This window comes from Vulpes lagopus, chromosome 14 (assembly GCF_018345385.1).
Source record: "Vulpes lagopus strain Blue_001 chromosome 14, ASM1834538v1, whole genome shotgun sequence".
Lineage (NCBI taxonomy): Eukaryota > Metazoa > Chordata > Mammalia > Carnivora > Canidae > Vulpes > Vulpes lagopus.
In genome coordinates, this window is record NC_054837.1 from 29,555,907 (window position 1) to 29,579,953 (window position 24,047).

Here is a 24,047-nt window from a genome sequence, read left to right on the forward strand (position 1 = left end):
GAGCCCCTTGGGGTGCTGCCAGTCTGGGAGGTGAAGAGGCTGCATAGGGCCCCAGAATATACACACAAACATTTTCTTTTTGAAGTGTAAAACAAAAAAAAAAATTATTCTCCTTCATATACAATAGAGAAACTTGAAGGAAAGAAGGAAAGAAGTGTGGTTGGAATAGGTCCTGTTGAGCACCAGGTAAACACTCTGCATTCAGTTCTTTAACAATAATGGACTTCTGGCTCCTGGGCTTCAGCTGTCCTTACAGGCAATGAGGCCAGATCACAGAAGGCATTAAAAACACTTAAAAAGAAATCTTATAAACAAGCTCCCCTTTCCCAAAAAACACACATTCCTATGGAGGGAGCAAAGACTAAATCATATTTGAAAATGTGAGTAAGATTGGAAACGAAGTTAAACAGCTACCGAACTTGTGGGCGTGACAAACAAGGACCCTTCTCTCTGGCTAGGCTGCCGAGATGCTCTGGGTGGGAGGTAAAAAGATGGCTGAGTGGAGAGCTTGCTGAGTGGGGTCAAATGTTAAACAGGGTGCAGTGCCCCAGGGCAAAGAGCCAGGTCCACAGGGGTGAGAGGCCAGGCACTCACAGCTCACTAAGGCCCTCATGGGCCAGGGCAGGACATGCCACCGCCTCTGGTGCAGAGAAGGCCCTGCTGCCCTTGGGCCGGATGGTGGCCACCCCTGCTCTCCTCAGGCTGACCCGGCAGATGTGGGCAACGGCTCCAGCGCTCAATCCTCACGCAGGTAGGCCTCCTGCTCCGCCTCAGCCCTCTCGTCCCCTTCCTCCTGGGTCTTCTGACGGAGCTCCTCTGTCTGTGCTTCTGCCAACTTGGTTTCTGCTTTCTGGGAAAGCTGGCGCACTTCCTGCACCTGCGACTTCACCAACTGAATATGATTCCTGGCTGTTATCGAGGGCTGATCTGCTCCTGCCAAAAGATGAGACCATTAGGCTGAACGGCCCAATAGGGCACAAGCCACCAGTGGACACAAGGAAGGCCTGGGGCTCTGTGGCTGTCATCTGAGCCCCTCCCTCTCTGCACAGCAGAGAACTTTCTACCTCCACGCTGAGGTCTGCATTTTTCTCCAGCTATCAGCAGCTATCATTATTAATAATTATTATATGAAATTCCCACAATCCTCTTTATAGCTATGCAGCTCTTAGTATAGACATCTTATGAATGTATATAAACTTTTTTTGGCAAATTAATAGCTCATTAATGAAACTGTCAAAGATCTCTTTCATCATGCTACCCAATCTTTTTTTTTTTTTTTTTTTTAAGATTTTATTTATTCATGATAGAGAGAGAGAGAGAGGCAGAGACACAGGCAGAGGGAGAAGCAGGCTCCATGCAGGGAGCCTGATATGGGACTTGATCCCAGGTCTCCAGGGTCACACCCTGGGCAGAAGGCGGCGCTAAACCGCTGAGCCACCCAGGCTGCCCATGCTACCCAATCTTAAGAGAGAACCTCTGCTGGAAGTTTAAAGGGCATCTTTCTCATCTTTTGTACATATTGGAATGCATAGAGAAATATCTTGTTGCTATAAATTTACATAATGACACAAAGGTATTTATCGAACATATGTTGCAATTTTTTTCTTTAAAAATATTTTTGGGCTCTATCATTCTGTTTACCTGCTATGTACATATGTCATCATATAGATATGCATATTTATCAATTCATCTATAAATCTCAGTGGCTCTTTTCTACCTTACTGTATTATAAGAACCTTCAGTGCTGATAAAAGTTTGTGGAGAATAGCAAGCACCCTCTTGTTTCTGACCTTGATAGGAATGCCTCTCATATTTCATTACTAAATAGAATTATGAAACCTATATCATGTTAAGAAAGTTCTAGCTGCACTTAGATTTACGTCATAAACAGGTACTACATCTTACTGATGGCTTTGGGGCACATATTGACATTACACAGCTGGCTTTTCTCCTTTACTACAGATAATCTCAAGTAGTGAATTATGTTGATAGTTTTTTTTTCAATACTGAAGTATTGAAGTATTTTGAGGGTGAATGGCTATATTTGACTTATATTTATAAGTGATGCTGACCACAGTTTTATTTCAGTGTTGGCCTAGTGGAGTTGGGGTCAAGCCCATGCTGGCTTTATACAACAACAGTTGGGAGGCTTGCCATCATGTACTATGCACTGCTATACTTAACATGGGAATTATATTTCTTGAAGACTTGGTAAAACTTTCCACAAAACAGCCTGGGCTTAGTGTCCATTTTGGGGGCATAAAATCCTTGAATATTATTTCAGCTTTTATGGTTATTGGTTTTATTTGGATTCTTTACTCTTTGGGACAATTTGGGATTTCATAGATTGTAGTACTTACATAATAAAAAGCCCTCAGTATCTATAACAGCTCTTTCTGATGTAACTTTTGCCATCTAAAAAAATCATACTTGTCAAATTTTTTTTAAGGAATCAGATTTTGCCTTTGTAACTATTTTAAAAATATTTTATTTTCTTTTAGAGAGTGTGAGTGAGCACATGAGCAAGGGGAGGGGCAGAGAGAATCTCAAGCAGATTTGGCACTGAACGCGGAGCCCCACATGAGGCTTGATTTCACAACCCTGAGATCGACCTGAGATGAAATCAAAAGTCAAGACGCTTAACCAACTGAACTACCCAGGTGCCCCTATTTCTTTAAATCTTCTTACATCTTTTATTTCATTTATTCTACAGTGTCTAGATGTATTTTCCACTTTTTCTAGCTGTATTACAAGTTTAATTTGTTCATTGCCAGTACTTGATATAGTGACTATTACCTGTCATTCATGGCTCTTCTTTGGATTTATGACATACACATTTAAATGTGTCTGTTTCTCTCAAAGAGTTATTTTATCTGCAGCTCTCTGGGTCTGCTGCATCACCATTCCAAGTATTTTTAAATTTCCATTTTAATTTTTGGTCAGAGAAGGGGGTAGGAAGGAATTTGCAGAGTCTCTGTCATCTGGCACAAAATCAGTTTTTGTGTTTGAAAAGAATTTTTGGGGGGGGGCAAAATTTTATATTCACTATATATACTTGGTTAAGCTTTTTTTTTTTTTTTTTTTTATTTATTTTTAGAGAGGGACAGGGAGGGAGAGTGAGAATCTTAAGCAGGCTCTGTGCCCAGTGTGGGGCTTGATCTTACAACCCTGAGATCATGACCTCAGCCAGAATCAAATTTGGACCCTTAACTGGCTTAACCACCCAGGTGTCCTTGTTAAGTTTTTAAAAATCATTGTTTCAACCTGTAACAGGTTTACTTTTTGTTTTTTGGACTTGATCTGTGAATCTCTGAGATGTGTATAAAACTTAAATTTTCCAGGGCATCTGGGTGGCTCGGTTAGGGGCCTATCTTCAGCTCTGTGGAATCCCAGGATTGAGCCCTGCACTGGGCTGCCTGCTCAACAGGGAGTCTGCTTCTCCCACTGACTCTCCTCTCATGCTTTCTATTAAATTAAAACAACAAACTTAACTTTTCCTTGTAAATCTCAATTTTTGCTTTATTAGATATATTTTCATGATTTTTAGTTTTAAATATTTACTGATTATGAAAGAATATAAAAATCACGCATTATTGGGGCACCTGGGTGGCTCAGTTGGTTTAGCATCTGCCTTCAGCTCAGATCCTGATCCCAGGGTCTTGGAATAGAAGGCCTGCATTGGACTGCCTGCTCGACTGCCTGCTGAGCAGTGTCCGCTTCTTCCGTTCCTTTTGCCCCTCTACCCCACTCATGATCTCTCTCTCTCTCAAATAAATAAAATCTTTTTTAAAAAAAAAATCACCCATGATTATTTCAACATCCAAACTATATTAGCATTTTGGTGCGTTTCCTTCCAATCTGTTCTCAGCAGTTTTCTTCCATATTTCTTCTCATCATTCTTTCCATCTACATTTTTTTTAAAAGATTTTATTCATTTATTCATGAGAGACACACAGAGAGAGAGGCAGAGACACAGGCAAAGATAGAAGCAGGCTCCATGCAGGGAACCCGATATGGGACTTGATCCTAGGACTCCAGGATCATGCCCTGGGTCAAAGGCAGGCGCTAAACCGCTGAGCCACCCAGGGATCCCTCCATCTACATTTCTTCTTCATCGTTACTCCATGAATTTGAGACCATACTATACATACAGTTTCACATCCTACATTTTACTGAAGTATAATTAACATTAGTCTTGCATGTACAACATACTGATTCACACATCAATGCTCAGCGCTCACCACGTTAAGTGTAGTCACCACCTATCCCTGTACAATGTTATTAGAATATTATTGGCTATTTCCCAATCCTGTACTTTTCATTTCCATGACGTATTTAGAACTGAAGTTTGTGCCTTTTAATCCTCTATTTTCCCCAGCTTCCCACCCATCTCCCTCCCTCTCTGCCAACCACCAGTTTGCTCTCTGTATTTAAGAGTCTGTTTTTTTAGATGCCATATGCAAGTGAAATCATATGATACTTGTCTGTCGGACTTCTTTCACTTGGTGTAATCAATACCCTCCGGGTCTATCCGTGTTGTTAGAAATGGCAAGACCTAATACTTTTTTATGGCTAATATTCCACTGTATGTGTATATATGTATACACACACATCATTCATAACTTCTTGATCCACTCATTTATTAGTGGACACTTGGGTTGCTTCCTTATCTTGGCTATTGTAAATAATGCTGTAGTAAATGGGTGCACGTTATCTTTTTAAATGTGTTTTTGTTTTCTTTGGGTAAATATCCAGTAGTGGAATTACTGGATCATATAGTATTCCTATTTTTAATTTTTTGAGGAAACTCCATACTGTTTTCCACAGTGGCTGCATGAATTTACATTTCTACTAATACTACACAAGAATTCCCTTTATCCACATCTTTGCTTATACTTGTTATTTCTTGTCTTGATAGAAGGCTTTCTGACTGCTGTGTTATCCCGTGATTTTGATTTGCATTTCCCTGGTGATTAGTGATGTTGAGCATCTTTCCATGTGTCCGTTGGCCATCTGTATGTCTTCTTTGGAAAAATGTCTATTCAGATCCTCTGCCTATTTCTTAACTGGATTTTTTTTTTTTTTTTGGTGTTGTGTAAGTAGTCTATATATTTTGGATATTAACCCCTTATACATAATTTACAAGTATCTACTCCCATTCATTAGGTTGCCATTTTGTTTTCCTGATAGTTTCTTTTGCTTCACTAAAGCTTGTTATTTTGATGTAGTCCCAGTAATTTATTTTTGCTTTTGTTTCCCTTGCCTGAGGAGACATATCCATATATATGTTGCTAAGGGTGATGTCTGAGAATATTGACTGTGCTTTCTTTTAGGAGTTTTATGGTTTTTGGTCTCAAAGTTAGGTCTTTAATCTGTTTATTTTTTGTATATAGTTTAAGAAAGTGGTCCATTTTCATTCTTTTGAATGTAGCTGTCCAGTTTTCCCAACACCATTTGCTGAAGAGACTTTCTTTTCCCCATTGTATAGTCTTGCCTTCTTTGTTATAGGTCAATTGACCAGAGGTGTGGGTTTGTTTCTGGGCTCTCTATCCTATTCCATTTGTCAGCCTCTGTGATATGTGCCAGTATGACATGGTTTTGATTACTATAGATTTGTAGTATACCTGGAAATCTGGGGTTGTGATACCTCCACCTTTGTTCTACTTTCTCAGGATTACTTTGACTATTCAGTCTTTTATGGTTCTATACGAATTTTAGGATTATTTTGTTCTAGTTCTGTATAAAATACTATTGGTATTTTGATAGGGATTGCAGTGAACCTGTAGATTGTTTAGCAAAGTAATGGATATTTTAACAGTATTAATTCTTCCAATGCATGAGAGAATAGTATGTCTTTATTTCCATTGTTTTCAATTTCTTTGATCAATGTCTTATAGTTTTCAGTGTCTTTCGCATCCTTGGATAAATTTATTCCCAGTATTTTATTGTTTTGGGTGCAGCTGTAAATGGGGTTGTTCTGCTAACCTTTTATCGAGAAAGAGAGAGAGAATGCGTGTGTGCAAGTGGGGAAAGGTGCAGAGGGAGGAAGAGAGAATACTAAGCAGACTCTGTACCAAGCAGGGCTTGATTCCACAACCCAAGACCATGACTGGAGCCAAAATCAAGAGTGGATGCACAACTGACTAAGCCACTCAGGTGTTCCTTGTTAATCTTTTTTTTTTTTTTTTTAAACCATTGAGTATGATGTTAGCTTGGGTTTTTCATATATAACCTTTATTATGTTGGGGGGAATGTTCCCTCTAAACACACTTTGTTGAGAGTTCTTAACATGAATGGATGTTGTATTTTGTCAAATGCTTTTTTTGCATCTATTGAATTGATCCTATGGTTTTTATCTTTCTTCTTGTTAATGTGAGGAATCACACTGATTTGCAAATATTGAACCACCCTTTCATCCCTGGAATAAATCTCACTTGAGTTTGGTTAATCATCTCTTTAACGTATTACTGAACTCAGTTTGCTAATATCTTACTGAGTATTTTTGCATCTATGTTCATCAGAGCCACTGGCTTCTAGTTTTCTTTTTCTTTTAAATATTTGAGAGTGAGCATGTGTGGGGAGAAGGGGAGGAACAGAGGGAAAGGGAGAGAGAATCCCAAGCAGACTGCCTGCTGAGTGTGGAGACTGATGTGGGGCTTGATCTCATGACCCTGAGATCACAACCTAAACTGAAACCAAGAGTAGGAAGCTTAAAAGACAGTCCCACCAAGGCACCCTGGTTTTCTTTTTGTAGTGTCTTTGGTTTTGGTATCAGGGTAATGTAATGCTAGCCTTGTAGGATAAATTTGGAAATTTTCTTTGTCTTCTATTTTTTTGACTAGTTTTGAAAATAGGTATTACCTCTTTTATAAATGGTGGAATTCAATTTGGTGAAGCCATCTGGCCCTGGACTTTTGTTTGGTGGGAGGTTTTGTTTTGTTTTTTTTTTTTTTTTAAATTCCATCTAATTACTAATAATTTTTCTGTTTAAATTTTCCATTTCTTACTAATTCACATTTGGAAGATTTTCTGTTTCTACGAATTTATTATTTCTTCTAGATAGTCCAATTTCTCAGCATATAATTTTTCATAATATTCTCTTTTAACCCTTTGTATTTGTTGTTTTGGTTATTTCTCTTCATTTCTGATTTTGCATACTATTTTACTGATGAGTCTGGCTAAGGTTTATCAATTTTGTCTTTTGAAAGAACCAACTCTTGGCCTCAATTTTTCTTTTAAAGATTTTATTTTGGGACACCTGGGTGGTTCAGCAATTAAGCATCTGCCTTTGGCTCAGGAGGTGATCCCGGGGTCCAGGATCAAGTCCCGCATCAAGCTCCTTGCAGGGAGCCAGCTTCTCCCTCTGCCTATGTGTCTGCCTCTGTCATGAATAAGTAAAATCTTAAAAAAAAAAAAAAAAAAAGGATTTTATTTTTGAGCAATCTCTATACCTAATATGAAGCTCAAATCCACAACCCCAAGATCAAGAGTTGCATGCTCCACTGAACCAGCTAGGCACTGCTAGCTTCACTGATCTTTTCTATTTTTTAAGATTTCCTATTTATTTCTGCTCCAACCTTTATTATTTTGTTCCTTCTACTAGCTTTGGGCTTTGTTCTTTTTTTCTAGCTCCTCTGAGGTTTTTGTTTCTTGAGGTAGGTCTGTATTACTGTAAACTCAGAACTGCTTTTGCTGTGTCCCAAAGATTTTGGACCATTGTGTTTTCATTTTTCTCTGTGTATTTTCTCATTTCTGCTCTGATTTCTTGGTTGACCCACTTGTTTAGTAGCATGTTTAAGCTTTAAGTTTGTGTATTTTTCCAGATTTTCTCTTGAAATATATATATTTTTAAATTATTTATTTATTCATGACAGACACACAGAGAGTGGCAGAGACACAGGCAGAAAGAGAAGCAGGCTCCATGCAGGGAGCCCAGTGCTGGACTTGATCTCGGGATTCCAGGATCACGCCCTAGGCCGAACGGAGGCACTCAACCACTGAGCCACCCAGGCGTCCCTTGAAATAGATTTCTAGTCTCGATTCATTGTGGTAGGAAAAGATAATAGCATTTCAATCTTAAACTTATTGAGGCTTGTTTTGTGGATTACCATATGATCTGTCCTGGAGAAGGTTCTATGTACACTTGAAAATAATGTGTATTCTGTTTTTGGATGGAATGTTCTGTGTATAGGTTAGGTCCATATGGTCTAATGTATTGTTCAAAGCCATCATTTCCTTTTTTCTATCTGGATCATCTATCTTTTGATGTAAGTAGGGTGTTAACGTCCCTTACTATTATTGTATTACTGTCAATTTCTCTGTTTATGTCTGTTAATATTTGCTGTACATATTTAGGTGCTCCTATGCTGGGTGCATATTTACAATTGTTATGTTTTGGATTCATTTATAATTTATGTAGTGTCCTCCCTTGTCTCTTGCTACAGATTTTTGTTTTTTGTTTTTTTGGGTGGTCGGGAGAACGCACACATTTGGAAGGAAGGGAGAGAGGGAGAGAGTTTAAGATTTATTTTAGAGTGTGGGGTAGGGGTGGGGGTAGAGGGAGAGGCAGTGAGAATCATAAGCAGACTCCATGCGGAGTACAGAGCCTGGACACTGGACTCGACCTCATGAACTTACCAAAAAACAAGAGTCAGACATTCAACTGACTGAGCCACCTAGCTGCCCCACAACAGTCTTTTTTGTCTACTTATCTGATAGAAGTATTGACTGCTACCTCGGCTTTTTTTGGTGGTGGTGGGGGCTTGTTTTCATTTTCATGGTATATTTTTTTCCATCCGTTCACATTCAGTCTGTACATGTCTTTGGGTCTAAAGTGAGTCTCTTGCAGGCAGCTTATAGATGACTCTTGTTTTTTAATCTATGCAGTCACCCTATGTCTTTTGATTGAAGAACATTTAAAGTAATCATTGCTGAGTATGTATTTACTGCTGTTAATTGTTTTCTGGTTGTTTCTATAGTTCTTCTCTGTTCCTTTCTTCTTTTGCTCTTTTCCCTTGTGAGTTTGATGGCTTTCTTTAATGTTTATTTTTTGTGTATCTATTATAGGTTTTTGATTCGTGGTTATCATTTGGTTCATATATAATATCTTATATGCATAATCTATATTAAGTTGATGGTTAAGTTTGAACACATTCTGGGACACTTGGGTGGCTTGGTGATTGAGTGTCTGTCTTTGGCTCAGGTCATGATCCCAGGGTTCTGGGATCGAGTCCCCCCATCAGGGTCCCCAGAGAGAGCCCGCTTCTCCCTCTGCCTATGTCTCTGCCTCTCTCCCTGTACCTCTCATGAATAAATAAAATCTTAAAAAGAAAAAAAGTTTGAACACATTCTTAAAGCACTACATTTTTACTTGCTCCATATGTTTTATGTATGTGATGTCATATTTTATATCTTTTTGTGTATCCTTTGACTAGTTTTTATAGATATAATAGATTTTTACTACTCTTATGGTTTAACCTCCATATTGCTCTTCAAACGAATAATTAATATTTTTACTATATATTCGCTTTTACTTGTGGAATTTTTTCCTTTCATAATTTTCTTCTAATTATGGCCTTTTCTGTCCACTTAAGAATTCCTTTAACATTTCCTGTAAGGCCAGTTTAGTGGTGATGAAATCCTTTAACTTTTGCTTGGGGAAACTCTCTATATATTTCTAATGATAATCTTGCTGGGTATTCTTGGTTGTACGTTTTTTCTTTTAGCACTTTGAACATATTATGCTACTTCCTTCTGGCCTACAAAGTTGGTGCTAAAAAAACAGCTTTCAAATACCCCTTATGGGGTATCTCTTGCATGTAACTGTTTTACTGTTGTTGTTTTTTTTTTTTTAATTTTTATTTATTTACGATAGTCACACACAGAGAGAGGCAGAGACATAGGCAGAGGGAGAAGCAGGCTCCATGCACCAGGAGCCTGACGTGGGATTCGATCCTGGGTCTCCAGGATCGTGCCCTGGGCCAAAGGCAGGCGCCAAACCGCTGCGCCACCCAGGGATCCCGTTTTACTGTTTTTAAAACTCTGTTTATCATTACTTTTTGCCATTTTAATTGTGTCTTGGTATGGATCTCCTTAAGGGCTATCTGTGCTTACCAGATTAGGGAAATTTATTGCCTCTTTCTCTCTCACTTCTGGGATCCCTATAATGCAAATGTTATTATGCTTGATAATGTCACTGAGTGCCCTTAACCTGTTTTCATTTTTTATTTTTATTTTTGCTGTTCAGCTTGTTTTCCATCATGCTGTCTTCCAGGTCACTGATCCATTCTTCAGCACCCTCTAATCCACTGTGGATTCCTTCTAGCATACTTTTTCTTTCAGTTGTTGAATTCTTCACCTCTGACTGGTGTTTTTTTCTTTTTTTTTTTTAAAGAGAAATAGAGGGGCAGCCCAGGTGGCTCAGCGGTTTAGTGCTGCCTTCAGCCCAGGGCGTGATCCTGGAGACCCGGGATCGAGTCCCACGTTGGGCTCCCTGCATGGAGTCTGCTTCTCTCCCTCTGCCTGTGTCTCTGCCTCTCTCTCTCTCTCTCTCTTATGAATAAATAAAGTCTTTAAAAAAAGAGAGAGAGAGAAATAGAGAGCAAGAGTGGAAGTGAGGAGCCTAATGGGACTTGATCTCACCACCTGAGCTGAAACCAGGAGTCAGACACTTAACCTATTGTGCCACCCAGGCGCCCCGACTGGTTCTTTTCATAGTTTTTCTTTGTTCAAATTCTGAGTTCATCTACTTTTTTCTCAAGTCCAATATCTTTATGACCATTACTTTGAATTCTTTATCAAGCATATTGCTTCCTGATATCTTCTGAATTGTTTTAATGTTTTTAGTTTTGAATCCTTTTTCTCTGACATTGCTCTGCCAGTTTTTTGGAGTAGCTTTCTTTTTGTTAATAATGTTCAGTTTAGTTTTTTGTAACTTTCAGCTGTCCTATACCATTTTGTTTTAGGTGTCTCTAAACTGTTATAGCTGTGATTATTTTTTTTGAACCTATTCATAGTTATTGTGATGACTTACCTTAGAACTTGTTCACCTATTTCTTTTAAAACTTCCTGTCTTAACTGAATTTATCAAGTTTTCTTTGTTTAGCAAAGTCTAATGTTAAGCTAATGTCTATTTCTTCTTCTCAAAACAAAGACTGACATGCTTCCACTTCTTCCCCAAACTGATTTAAAAATTTAACACTCAGAACTTCTGTTAAGTTTTATTAAATTTACTTCATTATTCTTTTATTTCAGTTGTTTTTTCTAAATTAATTTCTTTCTTCACAAAGTAGTTTTTCCAGGAAGCATGTGTGGTTGATAAACTTTGAGTATTTTTATGTTTGAAATGATACTTGGCTATATATAAAATTTTAGGTTATTGATTTGTCATCTTGTATCCGAAGGGTTGTTGATCAGAAGACATATCTGATTAAGGTAAATCTCCTTATAGTTTAAGAACTTTTCTTTGATTTTTTTATATTGACCCTTTTTTGCCAGGATTTTAAAGTGTGAGATCTTTTATGAGTTTTGTGAAAATGTCTTTTTTCCCAGATAATGCTTTAAGTTTGAACACATGACCTCCCTTTTCTCCAGCTCAATCTAAGCCTGCCTAGGTGAGTGAAGGCTGCCTAGGTGAGTGAAGGCTGCCTAGGGGAATGTTCATCCTGGAATGCCTCAGCAAACTGTACCTAGAAACCCTGTTCCAACTTCTGGTGTGGCACTGCTATAACGCTACTTTCACAGTTCGACTGTTTCACTCCTCATTCCAATTTGGTACTCCAGCCCCTAGTCTTTTTTTTTTTTTTTTTTTTTTAAGATTTTATTTATTCATGAGAGAGAGGGGCAGAGACAAAGGCAGAGGCTCAACTGCTGAGCCACCCCGGTGTTCCAGTCTTTTATCTTTAAGAAAACCAAAGTTTCTGTGAACTACCCAATTTGAGGCCAGTTCAGGTAAGTATAAACTAGAGTTTTCTTCAAAATATGTTTAGTTAAAAACCTTCAGCTAGGGATCCCTGGGTGACGCAGCGGTTTGGCAACTGCCTCTGGCCCAGGGCGCGATCCTGGAGGCCCGGGATCGAATCCCACGTCGGGCTCCCGGTGCATGGAGCCTGCTTCTCCCTCTGCCTGTGTCTCTGCCTCTCTCTCTCTCTCTCTGTGACTATCATTAAAAAAAAAAAAAAAAAAAAAAAAAAAACCTTCAGCTAAAGCCCACTGGATGGATTGTGAGGTTCAGAAAGCATCCTCATGCTTATGCTTAACTGCATTTTCTCCATTGGGATACAAAGGTGCAAAGGCTTTAGTACTGAGGCTGCTTCCTTACCATACCCAGCATCTCAGTGGATTTCTTAACCTTTTGGTCTCCATTCTCTTCATTTGTAATGACGGAATGCTAATCCTCACAGTTCCTTAATAAATTAAAAGTACCTATATGGACACCTCGGTGGCTCAGTGGTTGAGCATCTGCCTTCAGCTCAGGTCGTGATCCCAGGGTCCTGGGATTGGGTCCCACATAGGGCTCCTCGCAGAGAGCCTGCTTCTACCCCTGACCTATGTCTCTGCCTCTCTCATGAATTAAAAAAAAAAAAAAAAAAAGTGCCTATAAAATGCTTACTGCAGGAGCATCTGGGTGGCTCAGCCGGTTAAGCATCTGCCTTTAGCTCAGGTCATGATCTTAGGGTCCTGGGATCAAGCCCCATGTCAGGCTCCCTGCTCAGTAGGGAGACTGCTTCTCCCTCTCTTCTACTCCTCCCTCCACATATGCTCTCTCACTTTCTCTCTCAAATAAAAAATTTTTTTTAAAGATTTTATTTATTTATTCATAGAGACACAGGGAGAGAGAGAGGCAGAGACACAGGCAGAGGGAGAAGCAGGCTCCACGCAACAAGCCCGATGTAGGACTCGATCCCGGGTCTCCAGGATCACACCCCGGGCTGCAGGAGGCGCTAAACCGCTGCACCACCGGGGCTGCCCTCAAATAAAATCTTAAAAAAAAAAAAAAAAGGAAAACCTTTAAAATGCTTACTGCAAAGCCTGAAATAGACTAGTACTCAATAAATGATAGCTACTATTTGTCCTGGATTTGCCACTGACTAGGATTCCAGGTCTCAGTTTCTCCATCTATACAATAAGGTTCACACAAATTGATGGTCTCCAGTCTCCCCTAACTGTACCACTGTATGACTAGTTAAGCCATTAATATTGGGGTTATAAAAAGAATAAGATGCTTAAAAACAATCTGGACACAATCATTTTCTAATCAGCAGCAGTTGTGTCATTTTCTAGATATGGACTCCCTATAATGGAAATAGGGATATTCTCTCACAAAGTTAGAGCCACATGGCCTTAGACTAATCTAAATCCCTCATTTTACAGCCGATGAAAACTAATATGGCACCTTGGTAGTGACAACTTAACCTACCAGTTTGATATGCAGCTTCTGCTGCCATCTCCGAAAGACCAAGTGCAGTCAGCCAAGTGGTTTCCAACTTCAAGTATTCTTGTTGTTTTGAAGTCATCTGTAAATTAAATACAACACTTGAGACAACATGAAGAGGTTAATAATAAGTACATTAAAATAAGCTTATTCAAAATAGATTTAGAGAAGAGTTACTGTTAGTAGACATCTCTGTATTAGTGCCCCTACCTCATTGTGGTATCTAACTTTTTCCTTACCTCAACTCTGGCTCCAATGATCACCTGCCACACTTCATCTTCCTCCTGCGAATTCATCTTCCCAAGTAAACTTGTGTATTGTCGGTACAGAGAAATTAAGGTATAAACGGCCTACAAATACAGAATAAATAAATCTGAGTAAAATAAGTGAGGCATATTAAGATTAGTGAGGTTTACATGTCAAGGAGATTAGAGTCTGACTCTTCGAGTCCTTCTGCCTCACTGAAATTGCACTACTATAGGAGGTACAGGCATTATTCCTGGACATAAGTACTGCTACTTGTCAACTTCTGTGTTTCTAAAAGCTTGTTAGCAATTCAGACACAGAAAGACAACACAAAGTAGAGGGAAAACTCAAAGTGAAGGGGAAAAGCTGCTGAAAAATGAAGGTACAACAAACCTATAAATGGTCTGATTATCCAGATACCTATTAGCTCAGGTAAGTGGTTTTTAAGCTATCCCCACCAAGAAGCTGCTGGTGCTGCAAGTGGTAGACTCTAGACCTCTTTACCCTAACTGAACCCAATTAGTTAGGTTCCTGTGTCTTATATACTGGGCTACTATATTTAAAGATTTTTCTTTTAAAAAGGGTTCCTGAAAAAGTTTCAAAAACCACTGATTTAGGTCAAGGGCTCAGACAACTTCTGTAAAGGGCCAGAGTAAATATTTTGGGCTTTATGGGCCCTATAGTCTCTCTTACAACTATTCAAATCATGAAAGCAGTCATAGACAGCGTTTGGACAAATAAGCCTGGCTACAATCCAATAAAACTATAAAAACAAGCATCACGCTAGATTTGGTTTACAAGCCATAGTTTGGTAACCCCTGGTTTAGATGATCAAGATGTAACAAGAAGATACTTACCTTAGTATATTCAGTGATTGCTTCAATCAATGCATATGTGGTCTGAGAGAGAAAGGTAGAGGTGCTATCTGTTACCAAAGACACAGCCCTCCTCATTAATGCATCGTTACTAAGAGAATGAGGCTCCAATTTCTGAAAGACACAAACATTTTCACTCAACTTGTAGCCTAAAGCTCAAACCAAGAACTTTAACTTCAACACGGTCAAGTGAAAAACACTTCTCACACTGCAACTGCTTATTTTTAGGCTTTGTTTTTGCTATTAAAACAATATATGGAAATAATTCCAGAGAATGCTTTCTATCTACTTTTATTCTTTATGTTGTGCTCCAAAAGGCCAAACATTTATCTGAAATAAAAGTCTAATAATTATAACCAACATTTAATTAAGTTACAATTCATTCATTATCACAGTGCCAGATACTTGGGATATGAACATATGTAAGATATATTCTCCATCCTCAAAGATTTCAGATGGGGAAGGGGAAGAGCTGGGGCGAACAGAGAACTTGAAAATTAATGTAATCAAGTACCATGAGAGCTGTAGCAGAAGTCTGTATAAGTATCTTTTTTTTTTTTAAGACTTTATTTGAATCAGCATGTGTGCATGAGGGAGAGGGAGAAGCAGACCCTCCACTGAGCAGGGAGCCCGATGTGGTGCTTGATCCCAAGATCCTGAGATAATGATCTGAGATGAAGGCAGACACTAGAATGACTGAGCCACCCAGGTGCTCCAGAAGTCTGTATAAGCTACAAGTAGGGGCACACATAAGAAAACAATCACTTCTATGTTGAATAGCTTAGAAAAGGCTTCACAGAACTGATGAGGGATAAGCTGAGTCTAAGAAAGTAAATGGGTGGATGAGGGAGAGCAATCCTGAACAAAATGAGCAGTATGGTGGTCTTTGGTAAGGGCTGGGAGCTCTTCACTCTGACCACCACTATTATGTTAAAAAAAAAAAAAAAAGCCAATATAACTATTTCAAGAGTTAAGGAAATGTGGCCACCTTAACTAAATACAGATATTCTCTGCTTTCTGAAAGTCTGCATTGTCTCTTTGCTTTTAAGGTACTTGACTGCATTAATACATGATTTCAATAACCAAAAGAAGTCCAGGAAGGATTTTCAAGTTTACAAAGAAGAAAAAAGAAGTTACTATACTAAATGTCATTTGTAAAAAGCATAGTGCCATAACATGGACTTTTGGAAAGATACTCTTCACTTTATGCTGAATTATAAAAGGTTTTACAGGGGTGCTCTACTTTCAAGTCATCCCTGACTCTGCCTTTTCCTTCCTCAGCATTTACTGTATCAGAACAAAGAAACCAATTCCTCTAATCATATGCTGTCTTTTCTATTTAGAGTATAAACCCATAAATCAAGTAGCTTTTGAAAGTAGCAATCAAGAAGTCTTGGACACATAAACAAATCCAGGATTTTATTTACTATATTTATCTTTCATCCTATCAAGTATTCATATGTACCTTGCATTGAAGGTACAAAAAGACTGGAAAGAATATTATTTCTACTCACTGGAAGCTAATTTTGATATATTCTAACTTATGTCTTCATAATGCATTTTATTTTAATCTCAACACTGGGCTTGATCCCACAACCCTGAAATCACAATTTGAGCCAAAACCAAGAGTCAGACGCTTAACCAACTGTGACACCCAGGCACCCCCATAATGCATTTTACAGTGCATTTTCACTGGTTCCTCGCAACAGTCCAGGTATCAGCACTTCTTTTTTACAGATGAGGAAATGGAAACTCAGAATAGTTACATAAACTTTCCCCAAAAGTCACATATCCAGATCTCAAACCACATGTTTGTCAACGTTTGTATCCTTTCCGTTATGCTCTGACTCAGGAGAGTGCCAGATAATCATCAAATATCAAAATATACAATACATGTGGTCAGAAAGAGGAAAATCACTGTTGGCCAGAAGCTCTGAAAGGCTTTAAAAAAGAGGTGGGACTTGGGTCTAAAGACAGCTAGTATGAAAACTGTCAGGCAGCCTGGGGAAGAAATAATGAGAAAACAAATACATCTGTTGCATGCAGGGGATGTTCAGGAATCTGGTTACCAGATGGCACAGGGGAGGTGAGAGAGCAAGGAGGTAGGAGTACAGGGAGAGTTAGCTGGGTTTTAGTTCTGCAACCCAATGGAGAGCTGCTGCCAGTTTTGAAGAGCAGAAATGGAACTGCCATTCCTACAGGATAATAACCTGAGGCTCCTGTCATGTGGTCCAGAACTGAGGTAACCGAGCCTTAAGAAAAGTGTATGAACTGACAAAGGACAAACCCAAAAAAGTCTTCTGAAGGTAAGAAGAAAGGCTATCTTAATCGTGGCAGAAACCAGCCCGGTGTTAAGTAAGGGTTTTAGGGTTAACAATTCATGAACAAGCAGCAGAGATGAGGTTTGGTGTGAGGAACAAAAAGATGCAGGCTCATGAGTCAGCTAAATGGAACTGATCTTCTTGTGATAAACACACACAGGTAAGTATCAGTAATATTTTGCCAAAATGGGGTTTGCTAATTTCCTATTTAGGAAACTCTTTCCCAGAAAGCATATAACCAGTGATCTTTTTATCATACTTTCATATCACAGGTGCCACTTTCATATCACCTACTTGACAACGCCCCCTAGATGTCTACTAGACATGTTAGACCATTATTCCAAAACTGAACTCTTATTTCATCTTCCCAAAGCCCACTTCCTTCCACTCTAATAAATGACAACTCCAGGGCAGCCCAGGTAGCTCAGCGGTTTAGCGCTGCCATCAGTCCAGGGCCTGATCCTGGAGACCCAGGACCAAGTCCTACGTCGGGCTCCCGGCATGGAGCCTGCTTCTCCTTCTGCCTGTGTCTCTGCCTCTCTTTCTCTCTCTCTGTGTCTCTCATGAAAAAATGAAAAAAATCTTAAAAAAAAAAAAAAAAGGTAACTCCATCCTTTCAGTTCCTTAGGCTTTTTTAAAAACCTTGGAATATACTCCACATTCAACCCATCAGTAACTCGTGCTGACCACATCTGGTCCACTTCTCCCCACCTACACTGTTGCCTGTCCACTCCAAGCCTGGACTAGAGCAACAATGTCCCACTGGTCTTCCTAGTTCCACACAACAACCTTTAAAAACTTCTGTGAGGGAAAAAAAAATAAATAAATAAATAAATAAATGAATGAATGAATGAATGAATGAATAAATAAATAAATAAACAAACAAACAAACAAACTTCTGTGAGGGATCCCTGGGTGGCGCAGCGGTTCGGCGCCTGCCTTTGGCCCAGGGCGCGATCCTGGAGACCCGGGATCGAATCCCCCATCGGGCTCCCGGTGCATGGAGCCTGCTTCTCCCTCTGCCTGTGTCTCTGCCTCTCTCTCTCTCTCTGTGACTATCATAAATAAATAATAATAATAAAAAATTTAAAAAAAAAATAAAAACTTCTGTGAGATCATAACAGCCTTGTATTAAAATCCTCTGCGGCTTCCTTTTCAGAATAAAATTCAAAACCTTACAATGGTTCAAAAGGACGAAACAGTTGGATCCTCAGCTAATTTTCTGGTCTTCTCTATTATGCTCTTTCTCATTCCAGCCACATTAACCTTTTTGCTGTTCACCAAATATATCAAGTATACACACCTGCTTCTAGGTTTTTGCACTCGAGTTCCTTCTGGTTTTATTTTAGCACTCCCTATACTTTTACCCAATTTGTTCCCTACATAAGCACTCATCATAGCACTTTATATTTTTCTCCTCTTCCTTTTCCCTAGAATGTGGGTGTTTTGCTTTTGTTTGGGTTTTTTTTTTTTGAGAGAGAGAGAGAGAGAAATAGGGAGCAGAGAGAGATAGGAAGCATCTTAAGCAGACTCCATGCCCAGGGCAAAGCCCTGTGCCAGATCTCACTACCCTGAGATCATAACCTGGGCCTAAATCAAAGGCAGATGCTTGTGATGCCTGGGTGGTTCAGTCAGTTGAACTTCTAACTCTTGATTTTGGCTCAAGTCATGATCTCAGGGTTGTGGGATTGAGCCCAAGGTAGGGCTCTGTGCTCAGTGAGGAGTCTGCTTCTCCTTGTCCCTCTCCCTTTGCTCCGCCACCTCCCACAACTTTCTAAAATAAATAATAAAACCTTTAGATATTAAAAAAGTCAGAGGCTTAACTGACTGAGCAACCCAGGGACCCCACCCCAGAATCTAAGTTTTATGAGAGCAGCAACTGTTTTTTTCTTACATTTCCAGCATATGGCACATTAAAGTTGCTCAATAAATTTTTGTTGCATGGAAGACTGTTTTGACGATAAATTCCATTATCCTCATCTTATTATTGTTTTTTCTCTATACAATTTGATCACCTTGACATATTGTTCCTACTAAATGGGACAATTTGCTCAGCTATGAAAAGATGATACTGGTATGGGAGAAAGTAAACCATTCTTGGGTGTGGGAGCACTGGATAACACTTAGAGCTTGTCTGATGGTTCACTGCCACGCTGAGATTTCAGGAAGGCACCGCACACTAAGAAACACCCAGTGACACTACAGTATTTTTACCTGTGCAATAGGAACTGCACACAAGGTCACACCAAGTCCAACTGCCACAGTTTTGTGCCATGGTCTTATCAATTCTGAGAAGCAGCGCTTCTTAAAGTTAGCCACGACAGGAACACACTGCCTGTACCTAGAAACACAAGTCAAATTTAGGAAGGCGGTAACTACCAATCTGTGGGTTCCTTCAATTTGCAGGGGTGAGAAACTCACACCGGCCAAGCGGAAGCCCACACGAAGGCGTTGGGTCCGCCTTCAAGATCACAGGGCCGGCGGGGGGGCGTGCCAGACTGGAAAGTCCCGTTCGTTGGAAGGAGGAACGTCCACCCAACTCCCGGGGACCCCGGCCGCGCCGGAATGCTGCTCCAGGGGTTTCGGAGTTCAACCGAGAACAGGCGTTCAAATTTAAAAGGCGGTCTCAAAGCTTTTGAAAAACCTCGGGCCAAAATGAACGCTGCTGTAGGGAGCGCTTAGCTCTGGACCTCTGTCCCCAGTAGGCTGCACCTGGAGCCCGCGGCCACCAGGGCCGCGCGGGGACAGAGCTGCTCTCCTCCTGCTCGCAGGGAAAACTTCCTCTCATAACCCGCCGCTCGCCCGGGCCGCCCCCCATCTCCCTCCAGTGTCGGCGATCCGCCAACTCGCCGGCTGGCCGACGCGCCCCAGGAAGCCAGCCTGAGCTCGGGGCGGGGGGGGGGGGGGCGACTGGCGTTCAGCCAGTGGAATAATGGAGAAGCCGTCAGTGAGCAGTAACCCCTGGACTTCGCCGAGGGGGCGGGAGGCAGAGTCCCGACGTCCTCGGACCTAAGGGGCGGGCCGCCGCGGCCCTCTCGGCCGTGGAGCGAAACGCGCGCCTGCTAGGCCGACGCGCTCCCGGCGGCGCCTCCCCCTGGCGGTGCTGCCCTCGTACCCCACCACAGCGGTACCTGAACAGGGAGGCTACGCTCCGCGACAGCCAGCTCCTCAGAGCCGCCATCCTGTGACGGCCGGACGCCAGACGCACACGCCGGAAGTGACGCCACTTCATGAGAGGAGGACGGGGCGCGGCCTCTTCTTGAGGAGGCCAGGCCACATGGCCACACCCCCGCCCGAGGGAGCCGTCGGGATTGGACAGGAGGGAGGGCGAGGGCGGGGCTTACGGTAACGGCCGTAACGGCTGCTGCGAGCGCCCAACGGCCGGAGCTTCCGCGCGGGACCAGGCGCGTCCTGGGCCTGAGGGCGAGGAGCGGGCGGAGCGGAGTCGGCCGTCGTGAGAGGAGATCGGACTCCACCCCGGGCGAGGCCGTGCCTCGAGAGGGAGCCCGGGTCCGGGCGCGAGGCGCAGAGTTCTTCCGTCAGCGTTTGGAGCTTGTCGGCCGCGGGGGCGGGGCAGCGCGCGGTGGGGCTGGCGGCTGGGGGCGGGCGCGGCGGGGGCGGGGCTGCGGGCGCTGTCACTTCAGCACCAGGAAGTAGGTGGTCCAGCCAGCCAGCAGCAGCGCCCCGATGAGCACCGTGTAGCTGAGGAGCACGAAGGCCAGCAGCTCCCGCAGCAGCTGCAGCACGTGGATGGTGGACGAGGCTGGCATCGCCGCGCGCGGGAGGCCCGAGGACCTACGGGGCAGGGGCACTCGGGAGTCCCTGAGCGCGCAAAGAGGACCGTCGCCCCGCAAGCTCACCCCTCCCCCCATCGGCCACGGAGCCCCCGCTGCTCAGCCAGGCGGTGTTGTAGGGGGGCTAGGCTAGGTCCTGGCCCTCCAAAGAGTGAACACGCTGTCCTAAGGCTGAGGAAGCCCAAAGTGCTGATTTTCTAACCATCAGCTGGACGCTGCCTCCGCATTTACATTATACAAGTCTTTTAAACCAAAAGTTCCCCCTTATTCTGTGGATCCTAATCTGGATCTGGGTTCTGGGGAGAGAAGCCTGTTTGTTCCCAGCCTCGGCTGCTGCATTAGTCTTCATCCCTGGCCCTCTCTCCTCCCACCCACCTCCTGCATTTTTAATGCTGTGAGTGCTGCTAATGGCTTGGTGGAGTAAGGTTTTCTTTTGCCATCACTCAAGCTGCAGCCCCAGCTGTCAGTGCTGCCTGGGAGGGGAGGAGAGCAACCCATTTGGGTGGGAGAAGACAGCAGATCCTCACTGAAGCCCCTGTACAATTCCCTGGACCCCAAGGCTTGACAACATGCGGAGTTTGAGAATGTCTGCCTTATGGTTCAGCACGCTTGCCCTTGTGGGTAGCCAGTATTGCAAGAATGCCAAGAGGTGGGCATCAATTTAATTCTGGGCTTATCTGCTTCCCCACTATGCTCTTGTACACCTGCTTCACTCCTGTATCTTCCACTACAGATAGAATCACATGGCAACAACCACGAACCAGCTCTTCATCTCCATTGCTGTCCTGCCCAGCAACTTCCCTCAGGGCCAGCCACTAGCTTCCTTCTCTCCCCATTTCACTCACTCAGCAAAGTTCCTACGACTCCTCCACTGCAGCAGCTCCACGGTTCCTCTCCCGGTCTGCTGTCTGAAGGTAGACGTGTGTGTACTCCAGTGATCTCGACAGAGCTGTGGGATATTCAGGCAGCAGCTGCACTCACCAACTAGGTGTGGTCTGGAGACCAATCACAGTCTCCACGTGGTCCCTGAGCAATCAGGGAGCTGCGCACAGCCCAGCCCAGTCAGGGCACTGGCAACCCTGCCTGCCCTCCACCCATTTCACCGCCATAGCCCATAGGGTTCTAAGAATGCCTGCAAAGCTCCTCAGATGGGCTGATCAAGTGGTACACACTAGGGAATTTTTCATGCCACTTCTTGTCTTGCTTTTCTAAACACTGCAAGTGGGATACAGTCCAAATCCTTTTCTAACAGGCTCACATTGAGAGGAGCCCCATCCTACTCTGAGTCGCAGGCTAGAAGAACCCCTGTACAAAGGACTTTCACTTATGATTGTCCAACTACAGCAAGGTCTGTTATCTTAACAACCATGTTTGTGTGAGCATGCATGCATAGAGAACCAAGAGCTTCTGAGTGCTTGATTCTAATTTATAGAGTTTAGTAGTTTAGAGATGCACTATACAGTTACCTTCCCAACGAGCCCACTTCCAATTTCAACTCCAAATGTGATGCAAAAAGAGCCAGTTAGCATTTCAGCAAATAAAGAATATACACTTTCCCAAATGTAACAATGTAGGAAAAGCACAAACTTTTATGCTGCTTCTGATTATTTTTGCTTTTTGTTGTAGTTTGTGATTAAAGACTGGGTTTTTTTTGTGTTTTTTTTCGACCTTTAAAATAGCAGGGAGTGTGGACGTCAACCCTTTTTATCAACATCATCATCCAGAAGCAAATGGCTCCTTAATTTAATCAGGGTCTGTTATTATCAAATCATTGCCCCTGCCACAGCCCTGCTGAAAACAGGAGCAGAACATTATCAAGCTGCTCAGGAAGCCAGTAAGTAGTAATTGCCCCCCCAGAGAATTGGTCATCCAAAGGGCTTCTGTGTCCTGCCTGGTCACAGGAAAGAAAGTATGGCTAAGATTTATACCTCACCCCACACCAGAGCAACAGATGAAGAAGAGAGGCTATGAAAGTAGACTCAGTTCTGTCTGCTTTCACTTCCATGTCCTTCAAATGGATGTCTCAGAGCAGTCAGGTACTCCAGCCTCTGCAGACTCTGGTCACCACACAGTAACTGAAGCTAAGAAACATTATGTGGCTTAAAATCCAGCTGCGTTCATTTAGATACAGGCGCAACTGAGAAAGCTTACATTACTGCCTTTTTCTTAGATTGCTGGGGCTGACCAAAAGGCATCCTCTATTTTCTGTAGCAGGTCATTAAACCTATGACCGCATATAATACATCTGGCTTTAGACATAACTCAGTCTCTCTACATGATGCTGCATTTCTATGCCTTGCCATTTTTACCAGGATCCCTCTTCCTATCTGCTTTAGACACTCAGTTCATTTTTTTAAAAAGTATTTCTTCTTGTATTTCTGCTGAATACAAACACTTCCTCCTAGTGACAGGCCAATCTGTAATGTACAACTGAGAACAAGAGACAGACCAGCATGTCATGATTAATTGTAATCCATTTCTAGTGAGGGCAGAGCTATAGTGGCCAATCCCTTCCCAGTGCTCTTCAAGAATTAAATGTTCTTTATCCCTCCTTTCAACCATTACAAACACACCACATTTTGTTGTGCTTTCCACATACTATGTTTACAAATTGAAGGTTTGTGGCAACCTTGCAATGAACAAGTCTGTTAGCGCCATCTTTCCAACAGCATCTGCTTAATTTGTGTCTGTCCCATTTTGGTAATTCTCATATCTCAAACTTTTCCATTATTATTATATTCATTATGGTGATCTGTGGTCAGTGATTATAACTCCCTGAAAGCTCAGGTGATGGGTAACATTTTTTACCAATATTCTTTAATTAAGGGATACACGTTTTTTAAAAGACACAATGTTACTGCATACTTGAGAGATTACAGGTTAGTATAAACAATTTTTATATGCACTGGAAAACCAAAAAATCCATTTGACTCACTCTATTGCCACATTCACGTTATTGTGGTGGTCTTGAACCAAAGCCACAGTATCTCTCGGTATGCCTGTATTCTCTTGTTCTACAGTTACACTGCAATTCAAATACTTCTCTGTTGGCTAAAATTCAGAAGTGTATAGTAAGACACAGAACAGTGCCTAGGTAGGCTTCTTTATCTATACAGACTTCTTTTTTAGGAGTTGCTGGCATGGTAGAACTGTCTACCTAACTAAACAGAAGTCCAGACGTGCTGTAAACAATCTGCCCTCTCCAGGAGTAAATGTATCATTCACATACCCTTTCTCAGTAAGGGCATACTCCTTTGAGACAAAGGCTGTTTCAAGTATTAAGTGAACTTACACAAAGGTGTGTCATATATAATTATCCACCACTTTCTATTTGCATATAAATGGAGCAATTGATGTTTTTAAGTCTTCTGCTAAATGC

The 24,047-nt window shown here is 41.9% G+C and overlaps 1 protein-coding gene across 1 annotated transcript; it reads right to left on the reverse strand.

Annotated features, from left to right (window-relative positions):
* Nucleotides 1–155: 155 nt before the first annotated feature.
* On the reverse strand, nucleotides 156–20,147 carry DIABLO (diablo IAP-binding mitochondrial protein). The gene is made up of 6 exons (XM_041728974.1): nucleotides 20,006–20,147; nucleotides 19,089–19,215; nucleotides 14,536–14,667; nucleotides 13,672–13,782; nucleotides 13,418–13,514; nucleotides 156–933 (listed from the first exon to the last, which is right to left on the reverse strand). The coding sequence occupies exons 1-6, from the start codon at nucleotides 20,104–20,106 to the stop codon at nucleotides 737–739; spliced, it is 765 nt and encodes a 254-aa protein (XP_041584908.1). The 5' UTR covers nucleotides 20,107–20,147; the 3' UTR covers nucleotides 156–736.
* Between the last annotated feature and the right edge of the window lie 3,900 nt (nucleotides 20,148–24,047).

Bases quoted from the DNA above. Each gene is read 5' to 3' on its own strand.
- DIABLO (XM_041728974.1), bottom strand. From the start codon at position 20,106: ATGAAGTGGCGTCACTTCCGGCGTGTGCGTCTGGCGTCCGGCCGTCAC. The intron at 19,216-20,005 runs GTACCGCTGTGG...TTGTGTTTCTAG, and splicing joins AGCGTAGCCTCCCTGTTCAG to GTACAGGCAGTGTGTTCCTG. The intron at 13,783-14,535 runs GTAAGTATCTTC...CTGTATTTGTAG, and splicing joins CAATCACTGAATATACTAAG to GCCGTTTATACCTTAATTTC.